We start from the raw sequence: 27195 nt of genomic DNA, 5'->3' as shown, positions 1-27195 counted from the left end.
TTATATCTTGAGAAGGAAACATTAAATTTAATTAAGAAAATCCTTTGAGCTTCTCTTCTTCTTATGTTAAATTAGTTTCTAGTTAAGGAGGTATTAAATAGAGAACATAGTTAAAAACATGATTTAAACGATCAAATAATTGTATCCTACTTATTCTAACAAATATCAACGATAATGGTATTATCGAGGATCAAGACTTGTTTTTTAAACTTCCAAGTCCTCAAAGTTACCATGGACTCTGTTTTACATACTAATATTACCTCTAAACTTTTATTCACAGACGATGTTTTTTTAACAGATATTTTATGCCCACTCATTGTTTTTTAAGTTGCGATATTAATGTCAACTTCAATTATACGTTAGGTACGTAGAATTTGAAACGGACTTTTTAACCAAATATGATACAGGTAATATTAAAGAGGGCAAATAAAATAAAAAGCCAGTTCAAGCGAAATGTTGCCGGTGTTGCATACCACTTTCGTTTTATTTTACATAGGGAGCAGGAATTCTTTGAAATTTCATACAGTTATTGGGTGCGCATATTTCAGATGCCTGCATTAAAAATAAACAATATTCGATTTACTGAAGTTTGGGGCTAAAAAGATAAATGTTTCAGTTTATTTATAGGCTCTCGTAATATCAGCCCGATGTTTTGGATGTAACATGAAATATTACAGATGTAAAAAAGGATTTTCCAGTGTTTTTCACTACGTAGTTGTATACAGTGATTCACAAATGGTGACCAAAAATGAAATTCACCCAGTTAACAATAAAGATTTTCTATATCTTGAAAAAAGCAACCAATTTATATATTTTTATTATACAGAGTGTTTCAGAAAGACCTCCCGTAAATTCAGGGGGTGATAGTACGACAAAAAATAAGATTTTTTTGTGTTATGAACTATATGTCTATCTCTTCTTGTTTTCGAGATACAAAAAATAATTAGACCAGCGTATTTGGCGCCCTTAAAAATCCCGGAATACCAAATTTCATGAAAATATTTCGCACCGTTTGGAAATTTTCGTAAAAACTCTATTTAAAAAAATGTATTTTGTCGCTCTGTATCTCGAAAACAAGAGGAGATCAACATATAGCTCATATGACAATAAATTATTATTTTTTGTCGTACTATCACCCCCTGAATTTACGGGAGGTCTTTTTGAAACACCCTGTATATATTTTATCTTTTTGATATATCTTTGATCTCTTCTGGCTTCTGTTACATTGGCTTTATAAGACACCCGAAAACGATAAAATTATAACACGATAATCCGCCGGTTCCGTTTCCTTTCAAAACTTCCGCGGAACAAATCTGCGACAGCTGGGCAGCCTAACGGCTGGGGTCATGGAATCAATGAAATATACCTTAATCCAAATTCAAATTTTATTCCGGACTTTCCCTATATCGCGCTGTTTCCTCGAGATCGTGGAAGGGGCCTCGGCAAAATCACGCCGCATAATTCTCGTTAAATTAAGATCGAATTTCCTGGATACATTCCATTTGCCAGCTAGTCTGAAGCACGATATTGTTTTGTTTCGTGTATATAACAAACCGACCAACTAGATCGATCCGATGCGTCACCCAGACAACAATATACCACGCATTATTATGTTTTTCCCGTACAGGACCATCCATAATGTAACTCGCATTGTATTTAGTAAGAGCATGTTTGTATGATTAATGGATTTTTTTAAGCGAGAGGCGCGTGGAAAAACATTAAGTCGACCTTATGTGGAAAATCCATATATGTATATATGTTTTGGCGCAAAGGAAACAGGCATTAAGTTGAACAAAATAAATTATCTGGTTGAACTGACGGCACACAATTGTACGCTAGGAAATCAATTTATAATGCGTATAAGGTGAAGTAACTTAATTCTGGCAAATATTGCTTATGCAGTGACATGCTTTTAGAATGGAACGGAAATGATTGCAATAACTCTACAATTTATAAATACCAAGTGTCCCATTTGAATCGATATACGTGAATATTTCGTCAGTGAAGCCTCCGATCTAAAAATGGCCCAAACGTTCAGTTGATTGGGGGCAACCGGTTCCTGACCTTCAATTTGACCTTAACCACGACCTTGAAAGTCAATTGAAGGTCAACTCCATATTTTTTATAGGGCCCTCTATTATTTACCCTTGGAATGGATTCGGCAGCAAATTGTACATCTGGATGTAATCTTAACTTCATTCTCAGGATTAAAAATAGAGGGTCCCATTTAAAATTATGAAATTGACCTTGAATTGACATTCAAGGTCACGGTTAAGGTCATATCCAAGGTCAGCGGCCGCTTCCCCCAAATGATCCGAACAACTTTCATGTAGGTCATTTTTGGATCGGAGTTTGGGTTTATCCTTCAACGACCTGGTTAAAGACTTAGGGAGATTTTTCTGTTCTAAGCTTTCTTTTACTAAGCAGGGAAAAAACCGTATACAAAATTTTCGATTACATGGTTCGTAATATGATGAACTTTCAAAACCCTGATACCTCGAATTTATTATTTACTGCATTTGCCAGATCTAAGCTTGAATATGCTTCTTTGGTCTGGGCACCTATTTGCAATATGTATTGAAAAGCTATAATGTCAGTTTTTCGAATCAATTTTCTCATTTATTTTGCAATTGAGCAAACTCCTTCAACATTGTAAAATAAAAGTACCTTTGCAGCATGCCAATTGGCAATGCGTTCGTATTGATTGTAATTTTTTAGTCTCAAGGGCATACCAATATATGTCATTTATCAGTGGCATCGTGTGTATTCTTGTTCTCATATTATTTGTGTGGGCAACAGTTGTCTTTGACATTGATCGACTTCTTCCTGGGAACTTTCATATTTTATTCAACTCAAGTTATACACTTGAAGGCTTTCTTTTCCTTGTGCAAAGTTTTCTCCATTTTTTCTAGCAGGGACACGATCGTTAGCTTGTCGGTAACACATTGTTTGAAACTGTACACATCTTTCAACAAAATCCCATAAAAAGAATTCAGTAGATATAACATAATTTGTATCTCAGTTAAGTTAGATCAAAATTCTAGAATATGTTATGGAACTGAATTTAGTATATTCTGTACTCAGTTTTAATTGGAAGAAAATTTTATGGACTTTTCGAATCCAATTCAAGCGTCTATTAGAGATGATCAAGGACTGACAGAAGCTGCTCCGTAATATGTATAATAACGATGTGTTTGTCTGAAGACCAGCTGAGCACAATAGACATTTCCACTATTTGTTAGTCAAATAGTGCCCTAATACTCTGATTCACAAGATTGGGTTACGGAAACCTATTTATGGCATTAACAATGACAGTTCAGTCCAAGCATAGATTGAAACAGTACGCGCTCGAATTATTCCAGCAATCTGGGGTTCGGTCGTGGAACTAAATCCTTTCCTGAGCAGTGGCTGAGGAAAGGGCTACGCGACCACAGTTTTAAATATTGAAACAATAGGTACTAGAAGTGACCTTACAATAATTTGACCATGTTTTGATTTCACACTAATAAATTTGTCTCTCTATCAACCCTTTAAAATCTAAAATAATATTAATAATACTGATGGTTAATTTCAACTAACTGAGGTTGCAAAAAAAAATTAGATTCTCATCACGTGCCCAGTCGTTTACTAATTATGTTTCTCTGTGTGAATACCTGGGGCATTTTGTACGCTCATGACGTTTTTGACTGAAATTAAACCAAAGCAAAAGGCCAGATTTGGATTTTGAACCGGAGTGACGTCTGATATAATCAGGAGTTAACTCAATGATGCTGATGAAAATGTTGCGCTTTAAACTTTCTAGTATCTTTGAAATTGTACGAAATTTGAATTATTCTTTGATTGAACTATGGCCTAAAAAGTCAAATTTGTGATTTTTTAAAATTATTGAATATGTTGGGCTCAATATTTTTTAAATTAAATTTTTAAGATTTTTTCCATATCGCTCACTGTTTCAATCGTCATTTGAAGTCTGTGAAAGTTAGATATTGATTTTAAAAATTAAAAGAATGACAGCTATTTTATTATTATTGTACAAAATTATAGAATGACGTAACTTTGTATACGTACTATATATTTTTTTTCTCAAGTTTAAAGACATAAAATTTTAATAGCCGGATGACTCTTCTTTCATTTAAATTTTTGTGAGGTCGATTTGATCAATTAGATCAAAAGCTATAACAAGTTTAGTGTAGCGCGCTCGGGGCCGCCCGTCTCATTTTTTGTACGTTAGAAAAAAAATTCTACAGCCTTCAATTCGCATTTTAGAAAAAAACTTTATTAACATTTTTTATGTAAAATTTTGTATTCTTTCGAATGGCGCAGTTAATTTTTTTTTAAATTATATCTTTTTATATATTTTGCAAAAACTGTAATTTTGCAACTAATTTGTTAAATAAACAATTTAGCGTACACTCTACAGTTGGCAACTTTTTATATGTTGTTTCTGACAACTTTACAAAGCGAAAAATAAAAAGTTCTATCATCCAGTAATTTTCGCGAAGTCAAAATCTATCTTGACTCCACTATGTTTAATAACTGCGAGATTTTATTTAGTCTGGCTGTCAATGATCCTTGAGCTAATCAGTGTTAGGTCGAAATTAATTGCTTTAGAAGATTCAGATTAGTTGTTTTAATTTGATAATGTTTAGCGATATTATTCTTGAACAAAATTTAATTATGCAACTTGAAATTGCTCTGGGAGTAGGTGTGACTGAATCGTTCCAAACTTTCAGGGCGAAATCAAATTTAAAAGATAACGAGTTTCAGTTAGTATCTTGCAATAATCTTAACCATTTTCTAATTCTAGCTCTGGGGATTTATCTCTGCTAAGATCTTACCTAATGACATTTGAACAAAACCGTATGGGTTTCCAACTGAATACTCGAAAATACTGGGAGGTATACAAAACTTTCTGGATCATACACATAAGCAACCGCATATATCAAAGGCGAATTGGTATATTTAAACATTAAATAAGCTGCTTCATTTAAGACTAATATATTCAGAAACTTGATACGTGTAATTGGTAAGTTTCTAGAAGTTTTAGGGCTATACAGAAGTACGTTATAGAAGTTTTGGTTTACAGATTATTGGCATGATTTGGCATGATTTATATCTAGTAAATTTAATGCGATACAGCAAATAGTGAAGGAAGGTATATTGTGGATGTTACATACTGAATACTACAATAGATAATTTTACTATTCCAAGAATGAAATTAGTAAAAAAACACTGAAGTTGAAGAAGAGGTGTATGTATGTATGTATGTATGTATGTATGTCGGAGGGTGGTGCAATTGTTTTTCCACCGCGGCACATAGGCCTTATTAGGCCCCTTGTACACCCTCCTTCATTAGTCGAGTAATTTTCTTCAAATTATTCTATTTACTACACGGGTGGCAACAGAGATTTTCTTTGCTCTGTTCTCATTACCATTTATCGGGGACCACACGCATGCGGAAAGTGTTGCTCGACCCAGGTCTCTGGTAGGCTGCCACAGCCACGTCCCTGAGCCTGCCTTAGGTCACCCATCCAAATTCCAGCCTGCGTCCGTGATGCTTACCTCGGCAGATCGAAATACACCGGCCAAGACACCCGGCTAGATGGTCCCCTATGAAGAGGTGTAAAAACAAAGGATTGTTGCCACTGTTCGAGATTTAAACATGCAGTACATTGCAATAATTTACTTTTCAGCTCAAAATAATATCTTTTTAAAAGTTCCGGTTGAAGGTACTTTTTTGTCCACGTTTCAAAACATTACCTTCACGATACGCTGTACTTTAAATTAAATCGGTCTGTTCCTTTTCGCTCGGATTTTCTAGAGGAAGTGATTGAGCGCCGCCTTAGAAGCCTAGAGACAGTTTAATTACTCCCGAGACTTGAAAAATACACGCTTCATTTTATTATTGCCGTGATAAATTAGCATCCTTCTACCCCCTTTCACTTACTCGTCTGCCATTTTTCATGCGGCCTTCCGCCATGGAATTATGAGTCGTTGAAACTGAGATTCCAGACATTTGCAATTTTTTTTTCGAATGTTTCATATTGCGAGCGTGGACAATGGATACGATAAGCGTGGGCGAAGAAAAATGTATTAAGGCTTAAACCTCAACATCGGGATTCAATTTCGCTAGGACTGGACCAAATTTTCCGATTATTTTACTCTTCGGGTGGTCACTGGAAATTGGGCAAGATCGAAGTTTTCCACAGGTGTGGCGTCCGCTTCATAAGAAAAATATTAACCGTAAACCCGGTGTTTTTTATCTATAACCATGCATTTTTTTTAATATTTGTTTGATTTAAAAAAAATGGTCGTTACGAGAAAATTGAGAGCGGTTACTCTGAGAGTCTTCTGAGAGGTAAACCATTAATTTTCGCGTATCCTAATAGAGCGCTTATAATCTTATCGTTGTGGGAGACGCAAAAGTTCGATATAAGCGGTTTAATATCTCTTTATTGCATTCCCCAGCTGTAGATGAACAAGGAATTCGCGATATTTTAGACGACAACACGTTGCTTGTATTTCTGGAAATACGCCGGGACCTGAGAAAGGAGAATTTAGCCAATAACGGGTCCGTGAATGCTGAGAAGTGAAGAAGGAAAAAAAAGGAGAATTCGGAAAGTAATTGACTAAGGCTACGAAGGTAGAATTTTAACTTATTAAAATTCACTTCTACGGAAAATGAGGTTATTCGACTCGAAATCACGCCTAGATTGTTACTGTTATTTTGGAGACGCTTTAGTGCTTCAATTTAACAAATTAATGTGTTAAAGCACATTCAAAACCCTTAGAATTACATAGAAAGACAGGCGCGGGTTTGTTTTTGAAAGTAATTTCTTAAGTTGTTGGAATGAAATTTTAATAATGTTCAGTACTTACAACTTTGTTCTGAAAAGTGGAAGAATTAAAAAGTATACAGGGTGCTTCAGTTCGAGTGAATCAAACTTTAACCACAAATAGAACTCAATAAATAATTCAGAATTGCCTTATAAAGCATGGGTAAAACGATACCCTATACAGATTTTCAACAAGTATAGCTTTTTTTATGCAAAACTGTCCACGAAATCTAAAAATGAATCCCAAATGATTATTTAGTACAGTCATTGAAGTTGAAAATCTATTGTAACCTCCGAATTCTTTGAAACTGCATGGATTTGCATGAAAATTTAGAATAAGGCTCATCTTTGGCTCAAGTTCAAAAGTAACATAAGCCCGATTGACGCTTTTTGTTTTTTAGGGATAAAAACTACCCCTAAGTGAAAAAAATTGAAAAAATTTAAAAAGTTTTAAGCATTTTATTGATAAAAATCTTGTTCAAGCACAAAGATTAAATAATGTTCCATGTTCTCGAACATGTTTTATGATATATTTGATCTTTTCGACCCTTTATTTAACCTTTAAAAACTACCTCTATGTAAAAAATAATGATAAAAAATTACTTTTTAAAGATTTGGAATCATTATATCGTGTAATAATTTAAAATAAAAATTACCTTATAGCTAATAAATGAATTTTTCCATTTCAACCCCTAAAAACCGCCCCTGTATTGACAAAAATGATAAAAAATTACTTTTTAAAAGCTTGGAATGCTTTAACGGTGCAATTATTTAAAATAAAAATTCCCTCATTGCTTATGAAAGAATTTGTATCTCATAACACTTTTCAACCCTTATAAATCACCCCTGTGCTAAAAAAATTATAAAAAATTACGTTTTAAATCTTGTAATGATATGATTGTGCAATAATTTAAAAAAGAATATTCTACTTTTGCCATTTTCAACTCTTATAAACTACCCTTTTACCAATATTAATGTAAAATATTTTTATTATAATCAATTTTTAAATATAATCAATCATAAAAAAATTGCTACGCTGCATATAAATAATCACACTAATTTTTTTACTTATTTTATTCTAATATAATATATAATATATAAAAATGAGGAAGCCTATATTGCTCCGAAAAAATGTCGTTGGTTTTTTACCATAACTCGGTTAATTTTGAAGCTATAGTATCCTACAAAAAGGCATTTTAAAGATAATTTCAAGAGTTGTAAGATCGTTTGCATATAAAACCTTTTAAGTCCTTCGTTTTTTAAAGGGAAGGGATCGAACGGCTCGAGAGCGGTTGTTTTTTCACTAAGCGGCGATATCTCCTTTATTTTTTATGCTATAGGAATAAAAAAAGCAAAATATTTGTTGAAAACAAAGCTACATTTTTGTTGTCTATCATTTTTTACGTATATTTCATGGTTTCAGAGTTATTATATAAATAAGGCAATTTTTTTTGAATAATGAAAAATACGTTTTCAATTTTTACAGTATATTATTAAAAAAATACGCATTCTAAACCGGTCTAGCTTCAGGATCCTATGAAAAACACTAAAACAAAACTAATTGTAAAGGGTCTACGATAAATTTTAATTCTGATCGAAATGGTACAGCGTTTACTGCTCATTTTTCCTTAAAAAATATGAGGAACCCATCTGTTTTTGACGATAACTCCTTGCTCTAATTAATTTTTATAAGTGCTCACTTTGAAGGTCTTTTTGGGTAGGTACTACAAAAAACTCTTACAGCGTTATACACGTAAAATTAATCCTTTTTCCGTTATTTGACGTTGAATAAGTACATAGATTCGAGTATTCCCCCCAAAATAAGTCCCCTTCCACTAACCATATTTCGCTTTGTATAGGATGTACAATACCCATTCCTACGTCACTGACCTACAAAAATTTGTAAATTTTACAGTAAATTATGCACATGTGCAAATATAAACACCACACCAAATTTGAAAATATAAAAATATATTTGCACGCTTTTACAAATTTTACAAAAGGTACTTGTGAATTTTTATTGAATTAGATAGTTTATGTAGAATATTATGTCAAGAGTAGCGTGATACCGATAAGATGTGACGATAACTATGAAGATGACTTTGATTAACAAAAGAATATATATTTTAAGTGATGTAACTTGCAGCTCTAGTTTATAATGCACCAATTGAACGCGCAGGACCAGGAACGGTGTTTTTAAATTTATCGTGGATTATCAGTGACCTTGTTACTTAGTACAAGTGTTACGCTTGAGCAGTAAGCATCAACGCGTGATGTTAGACAGTACAGCTACTTGACAGACCTGGTTATTTACTACTAAACTCTCTCAAATAATTTGTTAATGAGAACATGACATTTAACCCAAATGGTAAGTGAAGAAACGTTATATTGCACTTACATGTCAAATTTTACTTAAATCTAATACGCATTCTTGCTTCAAGTAGAAATGTCACTTACATTGAAAGTTCGTTGACATTCCACTGAATATTTGATCGGTGATTTGCCTTTAATTTAGCAGATAGAGTAGCAGTAAATGTTTTTAATTCTTTTTATTAGCATTAAATTCGTACATATTGCTTTTTTGTTACTAATCAAAATGAACTAATCGACGTTTTGGAACATTATCAACTTGTACAGATAATATCCCCTGGAAAAGTAGAATAAGTGTTTTCGAGAAATAACAGCACATTTGCGGAACAATATTTTTATATACTTTATCAGATGTTTAGATAAAGACAAGTGTAATTAGTTATTTATTCACTACATAATGCAAACTGATAAATGAGTGTTAATAAAATTGAACTGGCATGTAAATGTAATCTTCAACAAAGCGTGTAAAAGTTCATTGCTGTTTTCATATCACACATCGAATCTTGATTAAGTTATTTTTAAAAAGACAGTCGATTAAATAGTTCCTAGAACTTTTTAAAGAAAACATTGAACAATCATGAGAATTCGAGATTATATAATGAAAATCGTTTATCAGCAGCACTATCCAGCACAGACATGATCATAGATTCGTCTCCTGTGTTGAAGACTCAGATAAAAGATTAAAAAACTAGTTCAAAAAACATCTTCAAAGGTCTAACGTTAAATTCCTATTACAAGCTATTTACTCATTTAGAACATATTACAATGTCGAACTTTTCAGAACATCAGCACTTGAGGTACAATCCACTCAAAGACGAATGGGTTTTGGTATCCCCACACCGAAGCCTACGCCCATGGAGCGGCCAAACAGAAACACCTCCAACAGAAGAAGTACCCAGATTTGACCCTACGAATCCTTTGTGTCCTGGTGTCACACGAGCGTCGGGGAAAGTGACTCCTAAGTATGAATCGACCTACGTCTTCGAAAACGACTTTCCGGCGTTGCTTCAAGAAGGTCCCGAACCAGCCGAAAGCGACGATCCTTTATTCCAAACAAAAACCGCCAAGGGTACATGTAGGGTGATATGTTACCACCCTTACACTGACGTGTACTTTTACAACTTATCCACTAAGGAAATAGTGGCTGTTATAGACGAATGGATAAAGCAAGCGAAAGAACTGGGGCGGGAATACACCTGGGTCCAGATATTCGAAAACCGTGGTACCATGATGGGCTGCTCGAATCCCCATCCACATTGTCAGATCTGGGCGTCCACGTTCTTACCGAACGAGCCTAGAATCAAGGATATTAACTTGAGGAAGTTCTATGACAAATACCAGAAGCCCATGCTTCAAGACTACGTGGAGAAGGAGCTGCAGAAGCGAGAGAGGATCGTTTACGAGAACTCCGAGTGGGTGGTTGTGGTGCCCTACTGGGCCGTTTGGCCTTTCGAGACCATGGTACTACCAAAGCGTCAAATCCAGCGTTTCACAGACGTGGATGATAGGCAGAAAGAGGCCTTGGCACAGGTTCTACAGACGGTTGTAGTCAAGTATGATAACCTGTTCAAATGCAAATTTCCCTACTCCATGGGTTGGCATGGGGCACCCACTGGTGATAAACTGGAAGAGTGTCAGCCACACTGGACCTTCCACGGGATCTATATCCCTCCACTGTTACGATCGGCAACTGTGAAGAAGTTCATGGTTGGTTATGAGGTGCTAGCGCAGGCTCAAAGGGATCTAACTGTCGAGAAGGCCGCTGCGATGTTGAGGGAACAACCAGAAAAGAGGTTTTCTTTATAATTTACTGTATTTTAAGGAATACGGATTATGTTTTAAATAATATTTTTGTTATTTAGTATTAGGTGAATATTTTATGTACACTTCCGCTAAATAAAAATTGTCTATTTATCTGTATGTCGATACTTTTTCAACTATTATCGATACAGCCTGTGGGTTTGATTGAAATGAATTGAAAAAAAAACAAGTTTTAGTCAAAACAAGTCTGCATTTTAACATTAGTACCACCAAAACTTCATTGAGCTTGACAGTGCACTATTGACATCTTTTGTGGTCTTAGTAGGATATTGGATTCCGTCAAATATTGTTAATTTATGGTATACGGGGTTTGGTAAAACCTTTCCTTAATATTAGAACTCATAACTATGTCGCCATAAAAAGTTGGCTGTGCAGTGTAGTGCCTCGTAAGGATGGGTGTACCACGAGGCTCAGTTCTGAGACCAATCCATTTTTAATTTATATCAATGATCATTAAAGATGGGTTATACCATCACCATGCTGAAACAATTCGTTGATTACTTCAAGCACAAACTGTAGAAATTTGCAAACAAATTTTAATATCTTATTATATGACAACAAAATGGACTACGCGATCTAGATTGTTTCTGGATTTGTGCCCACAGCTCACTCACTACCACATTCGAGTGAAGAGAAGTTAAATTGAAGTGACAGAAAGAACTAACAACGCAATCAAATTAACTTACTTGTACCATCCAATGGCGACTGCGATCAGTCCGACCGTGGCAGCTGCGCTGATTCCAGCTACAATTGCGATAATGTAAACGCCAGCAGAATTGACGTCCGACATGCTGGGCTTCACCGCAACCACGTCCACCCCATTCCGAGACAGCAGTTCTCCGTTGCTTTTAAAACTCAAGTTGTCCACTTGCCCCCTACCCTCACTCCTCAGGACTTGGTCGCTCCTCAGCTTCACTTTGAAGGGATTCTCCGAGGTGTTCGTGTCGGTCAGTTTTTCGGTTTTTTGCTCCTTCGAGTCTGAAAAATGTTTTATTTGGTTAGTCAGTGTAATTAGTTGTAAACATTTCTCAAATACTATTTAGTAAAGATTTTTTAACCATTTTTTTTTAAATAACTGTGGCAAAGAAAATTCAGATGAATTTCTTAAATGAATATTGGTCTTCGAGATGTTAGGGTTAATAAAAAAGAATATGTAGCTAGAAATATATTACAATGTTTTAATAAATGATGATTTAATAATGTATCATAACATAATTTATCAGTTGGATGAACATTTTATGTACAAAATTACTAAAATTAGACCAAATTTCAATATACATCATCAGTTCTGTTAAGATTCTTATTGCTGTGTCCAGATAAACCAATAGATGTATTTTTGTTTCCGCGATCGAAAGTTTCTTTGTATAGCAACGCCATCTATGGGTATGAAGATGAAACGGCAGTGAGAAACTTGATTGGCGCACCCTACCTAGCTGAAAAATAAAGACTGAAACAGAAATTGATTAGTAGTTAACTTAACAACATTCATCCCACAACCGACGAAACCATAACAAAAGGGATTTGTCTTAAGGAAAAGTTCCAGGAACTATAATCTTCCCTTATTATAAATTTAGAATTCTATGCATAACTTAAGGAAGTTGTTTGAGTCGTTTCAGGTAGGTGCTTTCATTTACATTTTAAATTTTAAGTTTCCCTTCGTTTTAAAATCAGAAATTTTCAGAGATGGGAAATTAATTGCTACTTGATTTGAATTCATTATAACTTAAAGTTAAAATACGATATTAATTATGCTAGTGGAATGAAAAAATTATAACTACATACTCGCATGTAAATAAATTTCATTTTTTTTCTTGTTAAAAAACATGTGAAGAAATGGTTATCTCAATAAGAATAATTTTCTTATATTTCCAAAATTATTTTAAAATGTATTTTCTGTATATCAGAATAAAAAGTTATAATAAATATGTACACCCTTTTATCTTTTTAGGAAAATATTTCGGAGATTGCCTTTCACAATTTCTTCTCTTCCATATACAATATCTATTTTTATGCACAATACTGCACAATAAAACTAAATTTGATCAATAAACCTCACATTGTTAGATACTGATACATATGAGTCTGTTTTTATATTCTACAGCCCAAAGTTTTTTGTAGTTCTGAGAAAGTAATCGATTTTCCCGCTAACATTTTTTTTTTAATTGAAACAGTACCAAGGCACCTCCAATATCCCCAGTGGAATTTGTGTTGTGTTAAAAATGTCAATGTCACTACATACAATGTACATGTAGCATACTAAAGTTATGAAATATGAATAAAAATGCATTGTATCAGTTTTAGTACCATTTTAGTGGTTTTTAAAAGTGTTGTAATTTGCTAAAACGACGGTGCTCGATATTGAAGGTCACTATTTAGTCCTCAACGACAATTCTTAGGTCTTCACTGTAAATTTATCCTGAAATAGAAAACAGTAACTAAAAGTTGTATTTGAAAAAAAATCTATCTAGAAAAAGCACTCAAAAATTTTAATTAAATACTCTTTTTGTATTTTTTTAAAAAAAGTCCATTTTTGATTCGTAGAGTTGTATTGATTTTCTGAGAAATTTTAAAGTTTTGAATTTACTTATAAAGTATTTAATCACATAATTTTATTTATGACATTCAGTTACAACAATCTCTGAACATTTTTAAACAGATACACTTTTTTAGCATCAACACATATTAAATTTTAAACAGATGTTATACCACCTATATGTAAAGAAATTGATTATAAAACATAGACTAGAGGTGCATTAAACATAAAAAGCATCACGGGTGTCACAGGATAATAATTCTTTCGGTAAATAATTAATATCTTATCTGAAAGGCCTATCCACAGCTAATTTTATCTACAGTATGATAAATAATGGTCGATATGGCCGATTCTTTCTGTACTTACTCAGAAAATACCTAGAATAAGTTGTTTAATATGTAACTCCATTGGACGACGACTCAAACTCACCTAAAAAGGAAAATCTTGATGCCTAAAAATTATAATTATAAACTCTAACAACAATTTCATCTATGTATAACACATCAATAAATGATACTTACCTTTGTAATGTTTGTTTACTGTCGTGGTAGAAAAATATTCCTTTTAATTAAGAGAGACTCAAGAACGTATAAACATCATCTATGTAAATGTATTGCGCCTAAATTTAATATATTATACTCGGATAAGGGTAAGCTACTTATACTGAAATTGAATTCAGTTAATTTAAAAAAGCCACGCAAAAAAGTTCTTACTTCTATTGCGACCGCAGAAAACAAGATTGTACCCTTAAAACTTTGTTACGGATCTTTCCAGTTTGTTACAGAGAATAAAATTATGTGCACTCTTTCTTAAAGCTTACCAATTTATTAAATTTGTACGGTTGGTATTGAAAATAACACAGTTCCACGGAGAAAAAATTTGTATTTGAAACAGTATTGTGTTTCTAGTGTAATATATACTCTTGTGAAATGTATTTTTATCTCTTGACAGCTTGCAAAATGTTTTTTTAAGCTACTTTTGGCACAATAGTCCAATCAATCTGTCACGATCTAATGTTAAATTTACAAAAAATACCACCTGGAAACAAAAAATATGGTGATATAGGAAAAAAATTCTAAGAAAGTGTTTTTTCCTGTGTCGCATAAACAGCGAAGTTAACCTAAAATATTTATAAATGTCAAAAAACGGTTTTTCGCTAATAAAAAAAAACTTGAACTCCAATCGAAAAAAGGTAAATGAGAAAGTTGTAGCTATTAGAAACACCTATCGATTCGTATTTTTCAATATATCGATTGCTATATTACTTTTCGAGATATATCGAAAAAACCGTCAAAAATCGATTTTTTTTTTGTTTTTGCTGTCTCTCTTGCAAATTAGGGTACGTATCACATATGGGAATTTAAAATCTCGGTTATACCCACAACCTTGTATTCTGTTTATAACTGTAACTGTAGGTAATTAATATATTGATAAAAAAATAATACCTAAACTGGTTGTAGAATCTTGTTTTCCGAAGAACCTCGGATCAGACGGCGGGTAGGCAAACTCAGAAGGATCATCAGCAACTCTGGCATACTTATATTGCCCGGAAGGAAACTGCTCTTCGCTTGTCAACTTGGTTTCTCTGTACTCGTGGTGCATGCCACCTCCTGAAGCTTCTCCGCCGTCACTCAAACCAATTTTCTCCATCGACAACATCCTCTCCTGCTCCTCCAAACTAGGCTGACCATAGACCTTCTGACCGTCGTCCTCGCTCTTAAAACTGAAATCGTCTTCTTGCGGGTACATCCTCACGTCATCCAGAATCTGCGTGTTGGGAATACCTAAGCCGTAACCCTTGTGGTAGGGCTTGCTGGAGTCTTTGAACTGCTTGTACACCTCCCCGAACTCATAGTGGTGTCTCGGAGTTTCATAGTGAGGCTGGTGGTTGATGTGCCTCGAATGGGGCTTCTCGAAGTCGTTGCCGTAGAGCTGGCGGATTATTTCGGGAAGGTCGATCTCTCTGTAGGCCTCCAAAGGGTCGTTTTGCCAAGGGTATCGCTTGTCGTCCGGGTCGTAGGTCGGGTCCTCGTAGCTTTCCAGGAGGGTCCTCCGTTCTTCCCTGTTGAGATTGTATTTTAAACCTGAAAACAGACTAATATTATTGTCTAAGAATTGTCTATTGTTTAAGAAAGTTTAAGAAGATTCCTAGGTCTAGGCTCATCGATAACAGGGAGGGCGTAAGGGTTTTCGTAGCCCCCACAGAATCTTAGCTATCGATAGCTTTTTGTGTTATTTAAGATGCTTTTTTAGAAAAATGTATTATTTTTCTGAAAATGGTGCGAGAAAATATCTTTAGGTAGTAAAAAAAATAATTATACACTTGTTACACACTAATATTATATGTATATACGTTCTTTGCTTATCTGATTTCAATCTTGTGTGAGGTAGCTCAATTTGCATGTTAACTTGGAGGTTTTTTTTTACCAAAATAGTAACTTGAATTGTAGATTAGGTCATTCCAGTATCTTAATTGTGACTTATTGCAGGCATAAGTTTTTTAGGCTCAAATTTAAAGGACTATAGTATGGAAATCTGTTTCTTTGATGAATAATATAATAGACTCACACTGAGTTGAGATTGTATGATAAATGTATAGCTGAAGAATAAATGATTAAGGCACTTATTCGTTTATAAATTAGACAGGAATAAAACTACTTGTAGAAATAATAATGGAGTATATATGCAATTTTTCTCCCATTTGAATAAAATATTGATTGCGTCAATGCTACTCATGAAAGCGATTGTGAAAAGGGTTAGATTTAATATAATTTTAATTATAATAATAATAATTGTTTCATATTTTTCATTTTTCGACTGTATTTCAGTATTTTTTTCTAATTTTTCTATCATTCTAAATATATTATTTAAAAATAACGATACGATATTATTAAAAATAGCTTACAGCACTTCAGTCCATATTTTTTGTATCGAATTACACGAAAGACGTACCGAATATTTCGGTAGTGCCGCTTTATTATCGAAATACATTATTCATAGCGAACATGCAGGGTTTTATCAGACCACACACCGGATATTTTAATGATAATATGAAGTAAATGCCGTAATTCATGTGAGGCAGCACTCAAAGGCAATGGAAACTATTTTTATTTTTAATCTAGCGGTTTTTCAAACACTGAAGTGGGTTAAGTATAATACGACTATCGACCTATTAGTCATTTGTTTATAGATAGAGTTAAAATATCGAAATGGCAATTAAATATTGTGCAGCAAGAAATTGATACTGTTTCTAATAATATTTTCGGCGAACTTCAATTTCCTCAATCAAAAATCGAGGCTTACATTCAAAGAAATAAAAATGATTCGTCCCTTGCCCTCGACGGATTGGGTGTACAATTTTTAAAGAAATGCTGCTCACAAATCTCTACCTCTATCTGTGATTATGTAAGCTTGTACATCCAAATATCTGGAAGCAATCATCTTTACCTCCAATATTCAAGAAAGGGACAAACTCTGTAGTGAAATCTATCGTCTTATTCTTCGCGACAGAACTTTTGGTGTCCTAGTCCTATGGTGTGCCCTAGGAATCGGTTTTGGGACCGCTGTTGTTTTAGTGCTCGTTGTTTGATCTTTGTACCATATAAACTCGTGAGTTTCTTCCTACTGATAATGCCAAGCTCTATGCGAATCCCCACATGGACTCTGCTATGCTCCAAGCCTATCTAAGCAACACTGCAAAATGGTGCAATGATTGGATGTTGCCTTTAGGTGCAAATTTGTTGTACTTCATCTGGGTAAAAAAATCCCCAGTCTTATAAATATTCGAAATGGCAAGAATTGCGTAATTCTTATATTGATTGGTTTATCTGCAGTCTTGAGAAAGACACAATAAAGGTATCGAAACGTCGACAATTTGACAGGGAAAACCTTTAATATTGAATAATATAGGAAATGGTTCTGGTACGTCGTTTCCAAGTAACTAGTTTAAAGAAATGCCAGTTAGATACAAAGTTTTCTTAATCAAAAATCGACATTTGATAATAAATTTAAGACGTTCTTTCCGGAAACGGTATCTCGCCACTTCAAATTGGATTTTGATTCAGCAATTTTGTAGCCTCTGTTCTAATTAGCGTTTCTGTTATAGTCAAGAGCCCTTGCCAATAAATTAAAGTGGAAAAATTGATTGGGAGAGGGACACTCAATCCGGCAGGTATTATATTTAAATGAAGGGGAAACTTACATTATTGGCAGCTCTCCAAATTTTATGAGATAAATTTCACGTCGAATTTAAAAGAATATTACAGCTATACTGCACACAAAGTAAGCTCATAGTGTACCTACATAACACTACTAAGTATAACAGGTAGTAGAAAACTGTTGGAAATATAAAATTATGCTAGGCCGTCATAACCATACCTGACACAGCAGCCAAGCACGTCCGTGTTATTTTATTGAACGTAATATGCTTGACGTCCACTAATATTATTGCATACTGTCTGGGGAACGTTGGAAGATGTGCTTCTTATTTTAAGCTAGAGATATATGTTCTACAATGTAGGAATAGTAAGTACACAGCTATACAGGGTGTTCCACAAGCTCGAAGACAAACATTGACAGCTGGTAGCTGGGTTAATTTAAATGGAGGCGTGGTAAGATTGTCAACCTCAAGCTTTAAATTTTGCATATGTTTACACCCAAAATCCGAAACAACATTTTCAAGCGAATAAACATAGCATTCATCAGAGATTGGAGGCACGAAACAAAGCAACAGCGTTCAAGACCTTTGCTAATGATTTAATCCTTCCCTTTGCCCCTCTGAATTATTAATCGTAATTAATTATGGTTGTTGGGGTGATACATTTAATTTCGGCAGGTTGGGACTAATTTTCACAACCAACATTAAGACACGTCTGAAACATTCACCGTAGAAGACTCAGGAATAATAATGACCAAGTAGTGAATGAAATATTTCATTTATAACATCAATACGGTCTATGATAAACACAATTTTATATAGGTCGGTCCGGAAAGAATATTTTTACAGTTTCTTGGAAAGATTCAAAGTAGCAGTCCTTTGGGAAGGCAATTATATTCTTTCTGGTAAATTCAGCCTATTGAAAAGGTTTCGACGTGTGGGTGATTATCCAGATCTGCTAGCGACAGCGTAGATGATGCAATCGATAACACTGCAAATACAATGTCTTTATCTGAAACGTGAACAACGAAAAACATTTTGACTTTCAGATCCTGAGACTAGAAACTTAGAAGATACGTAGAAAAACAAAATAATTTTATTAAAAAGTAACATTGTTGTAGATCAGATAATGCCATAATTAGAGAAACAGCATTTTACGTCTCATTTTCTCCTCAAAAATAAAGTTGGAATGGAACTCAATTACACAAAGCAAACGATACTCTTCAGGAAATCCTTTTGTCGTCGTCTAGCCAATTCGCTTTTAATGAGGCGAATCATCGGCTTAGTTATATAACACAGTTTAAGGAGAATAAAGAGGGTGTTTTACTATTAAAGGAATAATACCGTTTGCCTGAGGAGACGGCTGTGTATACAGAAAAGCTTACGTAATTGTGATCTCATTCAATTCATCCTATGGACATTACGTCTTCTTTTGAATAAAAGATTTGGTCGGTTATTGTGGCTGTTTTCAGTATAATACTGACGTACCTAAATAGACGTTTAGGATGTACAGGGCGATTTTCATGAAAGAACATCACCTTTATTTTTGGTTCATTTATAATAAAGCAAAAATAACTTATTTTTATTATCTTAGTTCTTAGGAGACTTTGGTTACCGTTTTGTATTAGTGGCTAGACTCTGACACAAAATAAAACAGCGTCTTTATAAGGAGTCTGAAAACCAGAATGATTATTTATTATTTGACATTTAAAAGCTCCGGAAGCTTATTTTTTATCTCTGCAGTCTGTACTGGGGCTCAAAATTATATTCCTTGACTACTTAAAGTTAATTATTTCTAATTATTTATTTTATATTCAAAAGTATAGCGAATAAAAGTTAAATTTTTATGTTTCCCACATTTCCTTCAATAAAAGTAATCCAGGACTGTTTTGAAAATGTCGAAAATTGTTGTATTGTTGTTGAAATCAGTCCTAATAATGTTGGATTAACTTTTGAATTTCTATTATCATCCCTTTTCCAAACAGCCTATGAAGAGGCGTCGTCCTGGCGTTCAGAGAAATGTAGAATTGGCCACAAACCGAAAACTTACGGCAAAATTTTTTTTGTGTTTATTCGAGGAAAGGTTGCCAACTCTACATTCATATGTTTGGGTATACGCTGTTTCAGGGTGTGATTTTCCTAGTCTCGAATATCCAATCTCCCCAGAACTCACGCAACGTTCTATTTTTTATATCTCTACATGTACATGAGTCAAACGAGATGATTAATAGTAGGTGCAAATTTGAAAATAAATTGTGGAATGACCTTTGCTCACTGAACTCTGCTATCTCATTTTACTTGACTGTAAAGGGAAAATGTATTTAGATTTTCGCTTAGGTTTCACCTGTCCAAATAAACGGAAAGGTAAATTTCAGATTTTCAGTTCAACATGAAATAGTTTTTGATCATTTACTGAAGATTTTCTCAGGATATACATTAAATTTGTTACAGTACAGTCCGGGACTAAACAGTGATATCTGGAAGGAATATTGTTTTATAGATTTGGAAGGCCCATTTCCAATGGAAATTGATGATAACTTTGATTTTTCCCGTAGAATACTCTAGACTATTATCAAACAGATTTAATATTTCCATCTGCAACTGCTTGCGTTAGCTATAGATGTGCAAAAGTTTTGACTGGAAATGATTCATCCAAATTTGTGAAAAAGTATCTCTTTAATGTAATTATTAATTTCATTCATTCACTTTGTTTTTATCTTCACTGTCGCATTGTCTCACTAGATTAGTATAAGTGTAGAAGAAATTTCTTCTAATTCACCTTTAATTAAAATACTTATTTTCATTTCATTTTGTGATATAAGAAACGCGGACAATAATTTACAGTTATGCCCGAACTTTGCGGATAGAAACGTTTTAAACACGAAAGACGAATATAATTCACAATTATACGCACATTTCTAGAGACCTGTGATTGTAATTTTAACATTTCGTCCACGTTATTTCTTGTACAAGCAGAAAGTGAAACATAACGAGTTTGCAGGACGCTAAATAATCAAGGACTCTAAGGACTCTGTTATTCTAGTACTAATTGCTAAAAAATATTGTTTTACGCTGAAATTTCTACCCCGTTCTGATTTAAAACTTAAATGAGGATGAAATAAGTTTAAATGTCGCAGTTTCGAGCTATTAAATGCTCCCTTTTGAATAATGTATGTTGCAAACGGGTTTTGATACAATTTTCCAAGACGGAATTCAATGACTGTGCAATCACGTTCATTCTTTTATTTCTGAGACGTATCGGTCTTGCTTCGTACAATTTATACGTTTCGAATACATTCAGATGGCAGTTTAAGAGTAAGTAGGTATTTTTCAGATATATAATTGCTGTAATTAAAGGAGAATATTTAATATTCTGCTCACGCAAGACGCGAAGCAAGGTGGAAAATACATTTAATTTGGGGATAAAAAGGTGCTAAAGGAAAGCACAAGACCGTGAAAACGCTCAGGCGGTTAAAATATTTCCCTTAGAGTTCAGTTATTCTCAAAGTATCTTGGCGTGTTAAAGCTGAAGGCAAAATTTTACACCTCTATAATCCCAAAATTTATTTTATAAGCCCTGTGCGGTCCCAAAGCCCTTGTTATTCTTCGTGTCAGGTTGTTGTATTTTAATTCATAAAATTTTTAACAATTATTGTAATATCGCAAGCATATCATTTTCATTGATGCCCATCGAAATTGATATCTATTGGATATGATTTTAAATAAATTATACATATATTCCTCTTGTTTAAATGATATGTTAGTCCTTTTAATTGGTCTCTTGATTTTAGGGAAGTGGAAGAAATAGCATGGAGTAAGATTTGACCGATGGGAAGAGTGGAAACCAAAAAACATCATGATTACTGTTCTCCTTATCGTCGACTTCGTAGTGTCCCGTTCCTCAAATGGAACTACATTTAAAAGGTCGTTGTTCTGACTGTATTGAAGAAATTACGAAGAAACTGAAACGTGTTATAGAAATATATTAACGCCAGCAACATGTTTTTAATCAACAAATATCTTCAACTTTTGCACTAGACTGCTATATACTATAGAATAATCCTGAAAGAAAAATACTTAGATTTTCTTAGCTTCGGTTAGTTCATGTTGGAGGTATATTAATCTCAAAACGTTCGAGCAAGAGAATCCCATCATTACCGAGCATTTTCAATGTAAGAGGATTTTCAATTGTTTCGGATTTAACACAATTCGATTTTCCTTGCGGAGATATTTGAAAGAATAAAATAAAAGAAGACAGACTTGTTCAGGTGGATCAATAAAAAATATGTCAGCAGTAAATGGCATCAATCCAATTTGTTGTTATTGTTGCAGTTATACTTTCTTTACTATATCTCTTGTCTTCGACTAATCCAGCTCCTTAATTTCCAAGAAATATTCGGTTTCTCACACATTCCTCGCACATTTCGCGTATTTATGAGATGAGTTGAGACATGCGCTCGTGACAATAAAATCTAGAAGAGGCTTCGCTCTTAAACCTAGCTGAAATAAACTTTATGGTTGCAGCTGCTCGACAGTGCAACGTATGCTCCCAATTTATCAAATCTGAATCGAGGTCAGCAGAGGGCGCGTATTACACAAAACTCTCCTACAAACGGCTATCTCGAGAGTTGAAATTATTTGATTCCTTGGAGAGCTACTGCGAATTCATCGTCTCGAAGGAGCTTGCAGGTACAATTCCAGTTATATCCCGTAAGACAACGAAGTACATCGTTTGTATTCGAGGTGTTCTGGCTAATCCTTAAGAACGATGAGTTGTGTGCGTTGGTGGGTTTATCTTTTTAATTTCTACCTTTTTACTGTCCTTGTAAGTAGGTTCCTACCATTCCAACCATCACGCCAGCTCAACTTTAAAACATTAGCTCTGTATCTCGAGCCATGGTTGCAGATGATGTCTAAAACTATGACCAGTACCTTAAGATGCCATAATTTATACTTTACTGTTATTTTATGCTTTTCAACATCATTTTTTGAAATATTAACGAGTTTCAAACTTTTTGAACCAATACGTATATACAAGGTGTTCGAGAAAATGTGGGAAATCTCTCGGGTGCAGACAGAACATGAAAAAGTAAGATGATAAGTTCCTATAACATTTTTTCGAGAGATTTCCCACATTTTCTCGGATACCCTGTATAATTACAATTACTGTACAAGTATACATTTTCAGTATTGCGTAATCTATAATTTTGGACGTGTTTAATATAGTCATTTACCATGAATATCGCAATCATGGTAAATGACGATATTAAACATACAGTCTCTTGTTTCTACGGAAAAGTCAGTTATATTGTATCACTTTCATTAATGAAATTATACATGGATTGATAAGATAATATGATATTTTACGTCACACATTGATAAGTGATAGCTTTATCCATAAAAAGTTGACTGGAACTGGAACAACTGGTATGCCTCAGGATTTACAGTTTACTTTAGATTAAATCAGATCAGCGTATTTCAATTTTCTGTCTATTTTATGATGCTCTATAACGTTTTTGTTTGTGAAAATATTTGCTTTTTGTAAAGAGGATAAGTTTTCTGTATATAATCCAACGCGTACCAGATTTGTCGTCAGCAACTCTGAAAACCTGCGGATATCATCGAACATCAAAGAAATTTTGATCACATAAGTTTTTGGAATCCAGATGGTTATATTTAAAAGAAATGTATGGGCTACATTTGTCTTGCATAGATTATAAAACTGAAACATTTAATTCTCCTGTTTATCTGTGCAACAAACTAGTAAAAGGCAGTGAAGTACACAACCGTTCCACCCGATACCGACACCTGTACTTGGTTCCAGAACACAAATCTGCTCAACTTCAAGGTTCTTTTTCGTATAACGCTGCGAAGATATTTAACAAAATCCCTAACAATATAAAAGGAACACCAAGTATTTTGTCTTTCCGTAGGCAGATGAAGCAGCTCCTCGTATCACGAAGAGATTTATAGGCGTACACATATATAGTATAGGTAATATGTGTCTTTTAATTAAATACTTCTGTCCCTCTGTCCAGTTTTTTAAATTTTCTCTCTTTTTAATGGTTTATCATACTATTTTTGTCTGTATTTATCATTTTATTATAATCTATAGGTACACGTTTTTTGAAACTAAACCGATCGACTTGAAATTTGGCAGATAGTTAGAGAAAAGGTCAATGAACATTAGTGACATAGCCCCGATTGACGCTTCCACCCTGTTGGGGGTTGACACCCCTTCTCGGGGGTGGACATTTTTTTCAAAAATAAATTGGAAATAGATAGAGAATCCAATTAAATGACTCAAATTGAACCACTATTATGTGAACACGTGATGGAAAATTTTGCTGTAAGATTGAAGGCTTGTAGAACTGCATGAGGTGGTCACTTATCTCACATTCTTTTTTATTATCAACCGTAACATGTCTAATTTGATATTTAATATCTAGTTATCTCGAATAAATTGTGTTTTATTAAAAAATTAAAAAGTTAAAGTCAGCATATAATCTACGTCAACATAATTTTATCATCAATATCATTTACAGTGCTCCTGTTTTTCTGAACCCACACGAATTAAACACTTAACTGCAGCTCGCCTCCACAATTTACGTGCCCATCGAGCCAGAAAACCCCTCTGCGTAAAAATGCAGTCGGGTGCCATATTTTCGTCCCCGAATTCCCATTCTACACCGTCATGCTCTGCGACTATAAAACACTCTTCTTTTAATAAATGACGGAGCAATGAATACCGCTAGAGATCACGTTCGTGGAAAGTTCTTAACGGCTTCTGTCAACTTTTTGAGGGCAATTTTCTAAAATCGTGAGCGGAAATTGCCGTTCTCATTAGGCAGGACGACATCCGAACTGGTAAGGTAGTGAAGGAGTGATAAAGTTTCTCTTTATCTCCGTTGCGTGAAATGTAAACGTCTTCGGTTCGTATTGTTGGATTTTCCTTCGATCGCAGCAGATTCGCTCTTTCAGACTAGTGTAATACGGATAAGATTGCCAGTAAATACATACACATGCGGTTTTATGGGGGTTTTATGAGGGAATTTTATGAACTGCCTTCGTAAGGAGAGATATTTCTCGTTGCTTCTCCAAAGCCTGCACTATTTTCTTTAAATTCATAATTTACTAGTTGTAGTCCAGGCGGTAGCGCATTTGAGGCGTTTGTATTTGAAGTGTATCAATTGAAACTATATTTGAAAAGTAAATCATCAAAATCTTAGACGTTCGCTAAAAAATCAAAGAAGTCGAAGATTTTGACAAAAGTAGAAATTGAAACGCTTTACAAAATGCCTCTAATAAATAATTTTCATTGATTCACATTAAATGAGAAATTCATTCCTCCAATTGTGATGTTCAGGACATTTATTTTGTTTCAATGTTATTTTAGGGTTCATTATGAACTCTTAACAAGAAAAGCAGTTACTTTATTCTACAGGGACCAATAATGGAAAAGGGAAGCAGGCTTGTCCCTTGAGGTTATAAATAACGAAGGTATTGTTGGCAAGAAGGGACCAACATTGCTTTTTTTTTAATTACGTTAAGATTAAGTTGGAACCAGAGTGGGTCCTGGATCACAAGGTAATTTGAGGAAATCCCTATCATGAAGTAAGTTTGTAATCTAAAAAATAATCGCAAATTCCTCGAGCATACTTTGTTATTGGACATATAGAACAACGTCGATGAAAAGTATGAATGGGAAGCAATAATTTGCATAGTGATGTGACAACAAAGAATAGCTCATTCCGTTTGTTGCTTTGTAAAATGAAATACGTGACTGATGGTAGTCAAATCTGTAGGTTGATTACAGGAGACATAAAATTTACATACTTTAGAGTTTCTTACACCAAGAGACTTTATTTTCTCAAAAGAATTTTACTGGAAAATATCGCGTTCCGCTTTGTACGTCTAGTTACATTTCTACCATGTTGCTAATCAAATTGATCTTCCCTTTGATACGCTTTAAAGTTTTGATATAATTTATGACGATACTATTCAAGTTTCAAACAGTTTTAATTAGCTGAAAAAGTACGTGCAAGGATTTAATTGAAATCTGATAAAGTGTCTTTCTAAGAAACACAGCAAATTAAAAGAATCGGATGAAGAAGAAACGTGGAGAAATTTTAATGACATCCGAAAGCTGGTTTTGATTTTATATCAAACAAGAATGTTTTACTAGTTTTATCCATCAAGTTTTTTATGTATGTTTTGAAATCAATCTGGAGTATCCTGACAAGTGCATTCTTCTCGATGTAATAATTCGAGAATTTTAACTGAGCTTCTGTTCCCTTTTCTTTAATCGGGACAGGACTGTCACAACCAGCTACTGAAGATGACGTAAAGTGTCTTATATAGTCTTTGAATATTCTTTCTTCATTAAATCGTTTGTCTTTACTTTACCAATTCTACGCATTTTATATTTTCCCATACTATTTGGGTACGGTCATCTCAGAAAATTGTATAATTCCACAAATTAAAATAGTAGTTGCTAATGCTTCTTTATTAATCGTTTTTTGGTGCTCTCTCAGTGATACTAACGTAAGATTGTAATATTTCTTCAAGTGAGCGCTTATTGTTTAATCAAAAATCAAATTTAGTTGGCCATGTCGATGATGTTTGAATAATTTATGACCTTTATTTAAACATATCGAAGTTGCATTTAGTGCCTCATGTTTACAAAACGACAGTAAATTAAATGTTATGGAAATTACAGCTGCTTAGCTGATAAGCTATCACCAACAATATAATTATTATGAAATTCCATATTTTTTTTCTATGTACATGCATAATTTTGGTTTTCTGTGGTCTAAATTCAAAACAAGCGTTAATTGTATAACATAAAAAAGGAGAGTTCATCGAGGTAAAACTGAATCGTAAACTAAATTTGAAATCGCAACTAAATGATTCAAATCCCGTCAGTACGTGTCTAATTATTTGGCGGTATTTCAAAAAATCCATGTGTGCACAAAAGCTGCGACACATCAACTGAAAAACTTTGAAATCTGGAAGGCACTCACCGGGATAGATTTCCAGGTCACCAGAAGCACACACACTGCATGATATGACGGCGGCGATACATATAAAAGCGAATTTCATGTTGCGGATTCTGGCTTGGTTCACTCCATATGTTTTCACAGATCTGCCATTTTCCCAAGCAATCAATAGCAAGCCGGGCATGCCATTGGGCGCTGCTTGGTACGTCACTACTTCGAAGCTCGACTTTCCCGGCTATTCTAACTGACGGTTTTCATTGACTGAAGCGAACTGCTACAAATATCGCGACGTCGTCGCACATGCGCCACCTCTTCGGCGCTCGCACCGGCTATGCTGATAAGCGAATCCCGGTCTGATAATTGTTGTTTGTTTGTTTATTTGGAAAGCACCTCTCGAGCCGTAATTAGGGCTTTAATTGCTGGCTCATCAGTTCGTTAAAATCGTGGATGTAGCGCGTTGATTGGTCTATCATTTTGATA

General features: G+C 34.2%; 2 protein-coding genes across 2 annotated transcripts in view; one reads left to right on the top strand and one right to left on the bottom strand.

Moving 5' to 3' along the window:
• LOC108907666 overlaps positions 1-26976 on the bottom strand; it is a 50379-nt gene extending 23403 nt beyond the window's left edge. The window contains exons 1-3 of the mRNA XM_018711442.1: positions 26740-26976; positions 15006-15644; positions 11714-12005 (exon numbers count right to left, since the gene is read on the bottom strand). Coding sequence (XP_018566958.1) covers positions 11714-12005; positions 15006-15644; positions 26740-26899 — 1091 coding nt within the window. The 5' untranslated portion in view covers positions 26900-26976. The remainder of the gene's footprint in view (positions 1-11713; positions 12006-15005; positions 15645-26739) is intronic.
• Positions 9024-11126, top strand: LOC108907667 (probable galactose-1-phosphate uridylyltransferase). The gene is made up of 2 exons (XM_018711443.1): positions 9024-9204; positions 9988-11126. The coding sequence occupies exons 1-2, from the start codon at positions 9186-9188 to the stop codon at positions 11010-11012; spliced, it is 1044 nt and encodes a 347-aa protein (XP_018566959.1). The 5' UTR covers positions 9024-9185; the 3' UTR covers positions 11013-11126.
• Positions 26977-27195: the final 219 nt, after the last annotated feature.

The sequence above is a fragment of the Anoplophora glabripennis genome, unplaced genomic scaffold (genome assembly GCF_000390285.2).
Source record: "Anoplophora glabripennis isolate ALB-LARVAE unplaced genomic scaffold, Agla_2.0 scaffold51, whole genome shotgun sequence".
NCBI classification, from domain to species: Eukaryota; Metazoa; Arthropoda; class Insecta; order Coleoptera; family Cerambycidae; genus Anoplophora; species Anoplophora glabripennis.
This window is presented reverse-complemented; position numbering and strand designations above follow the sequence as displayed.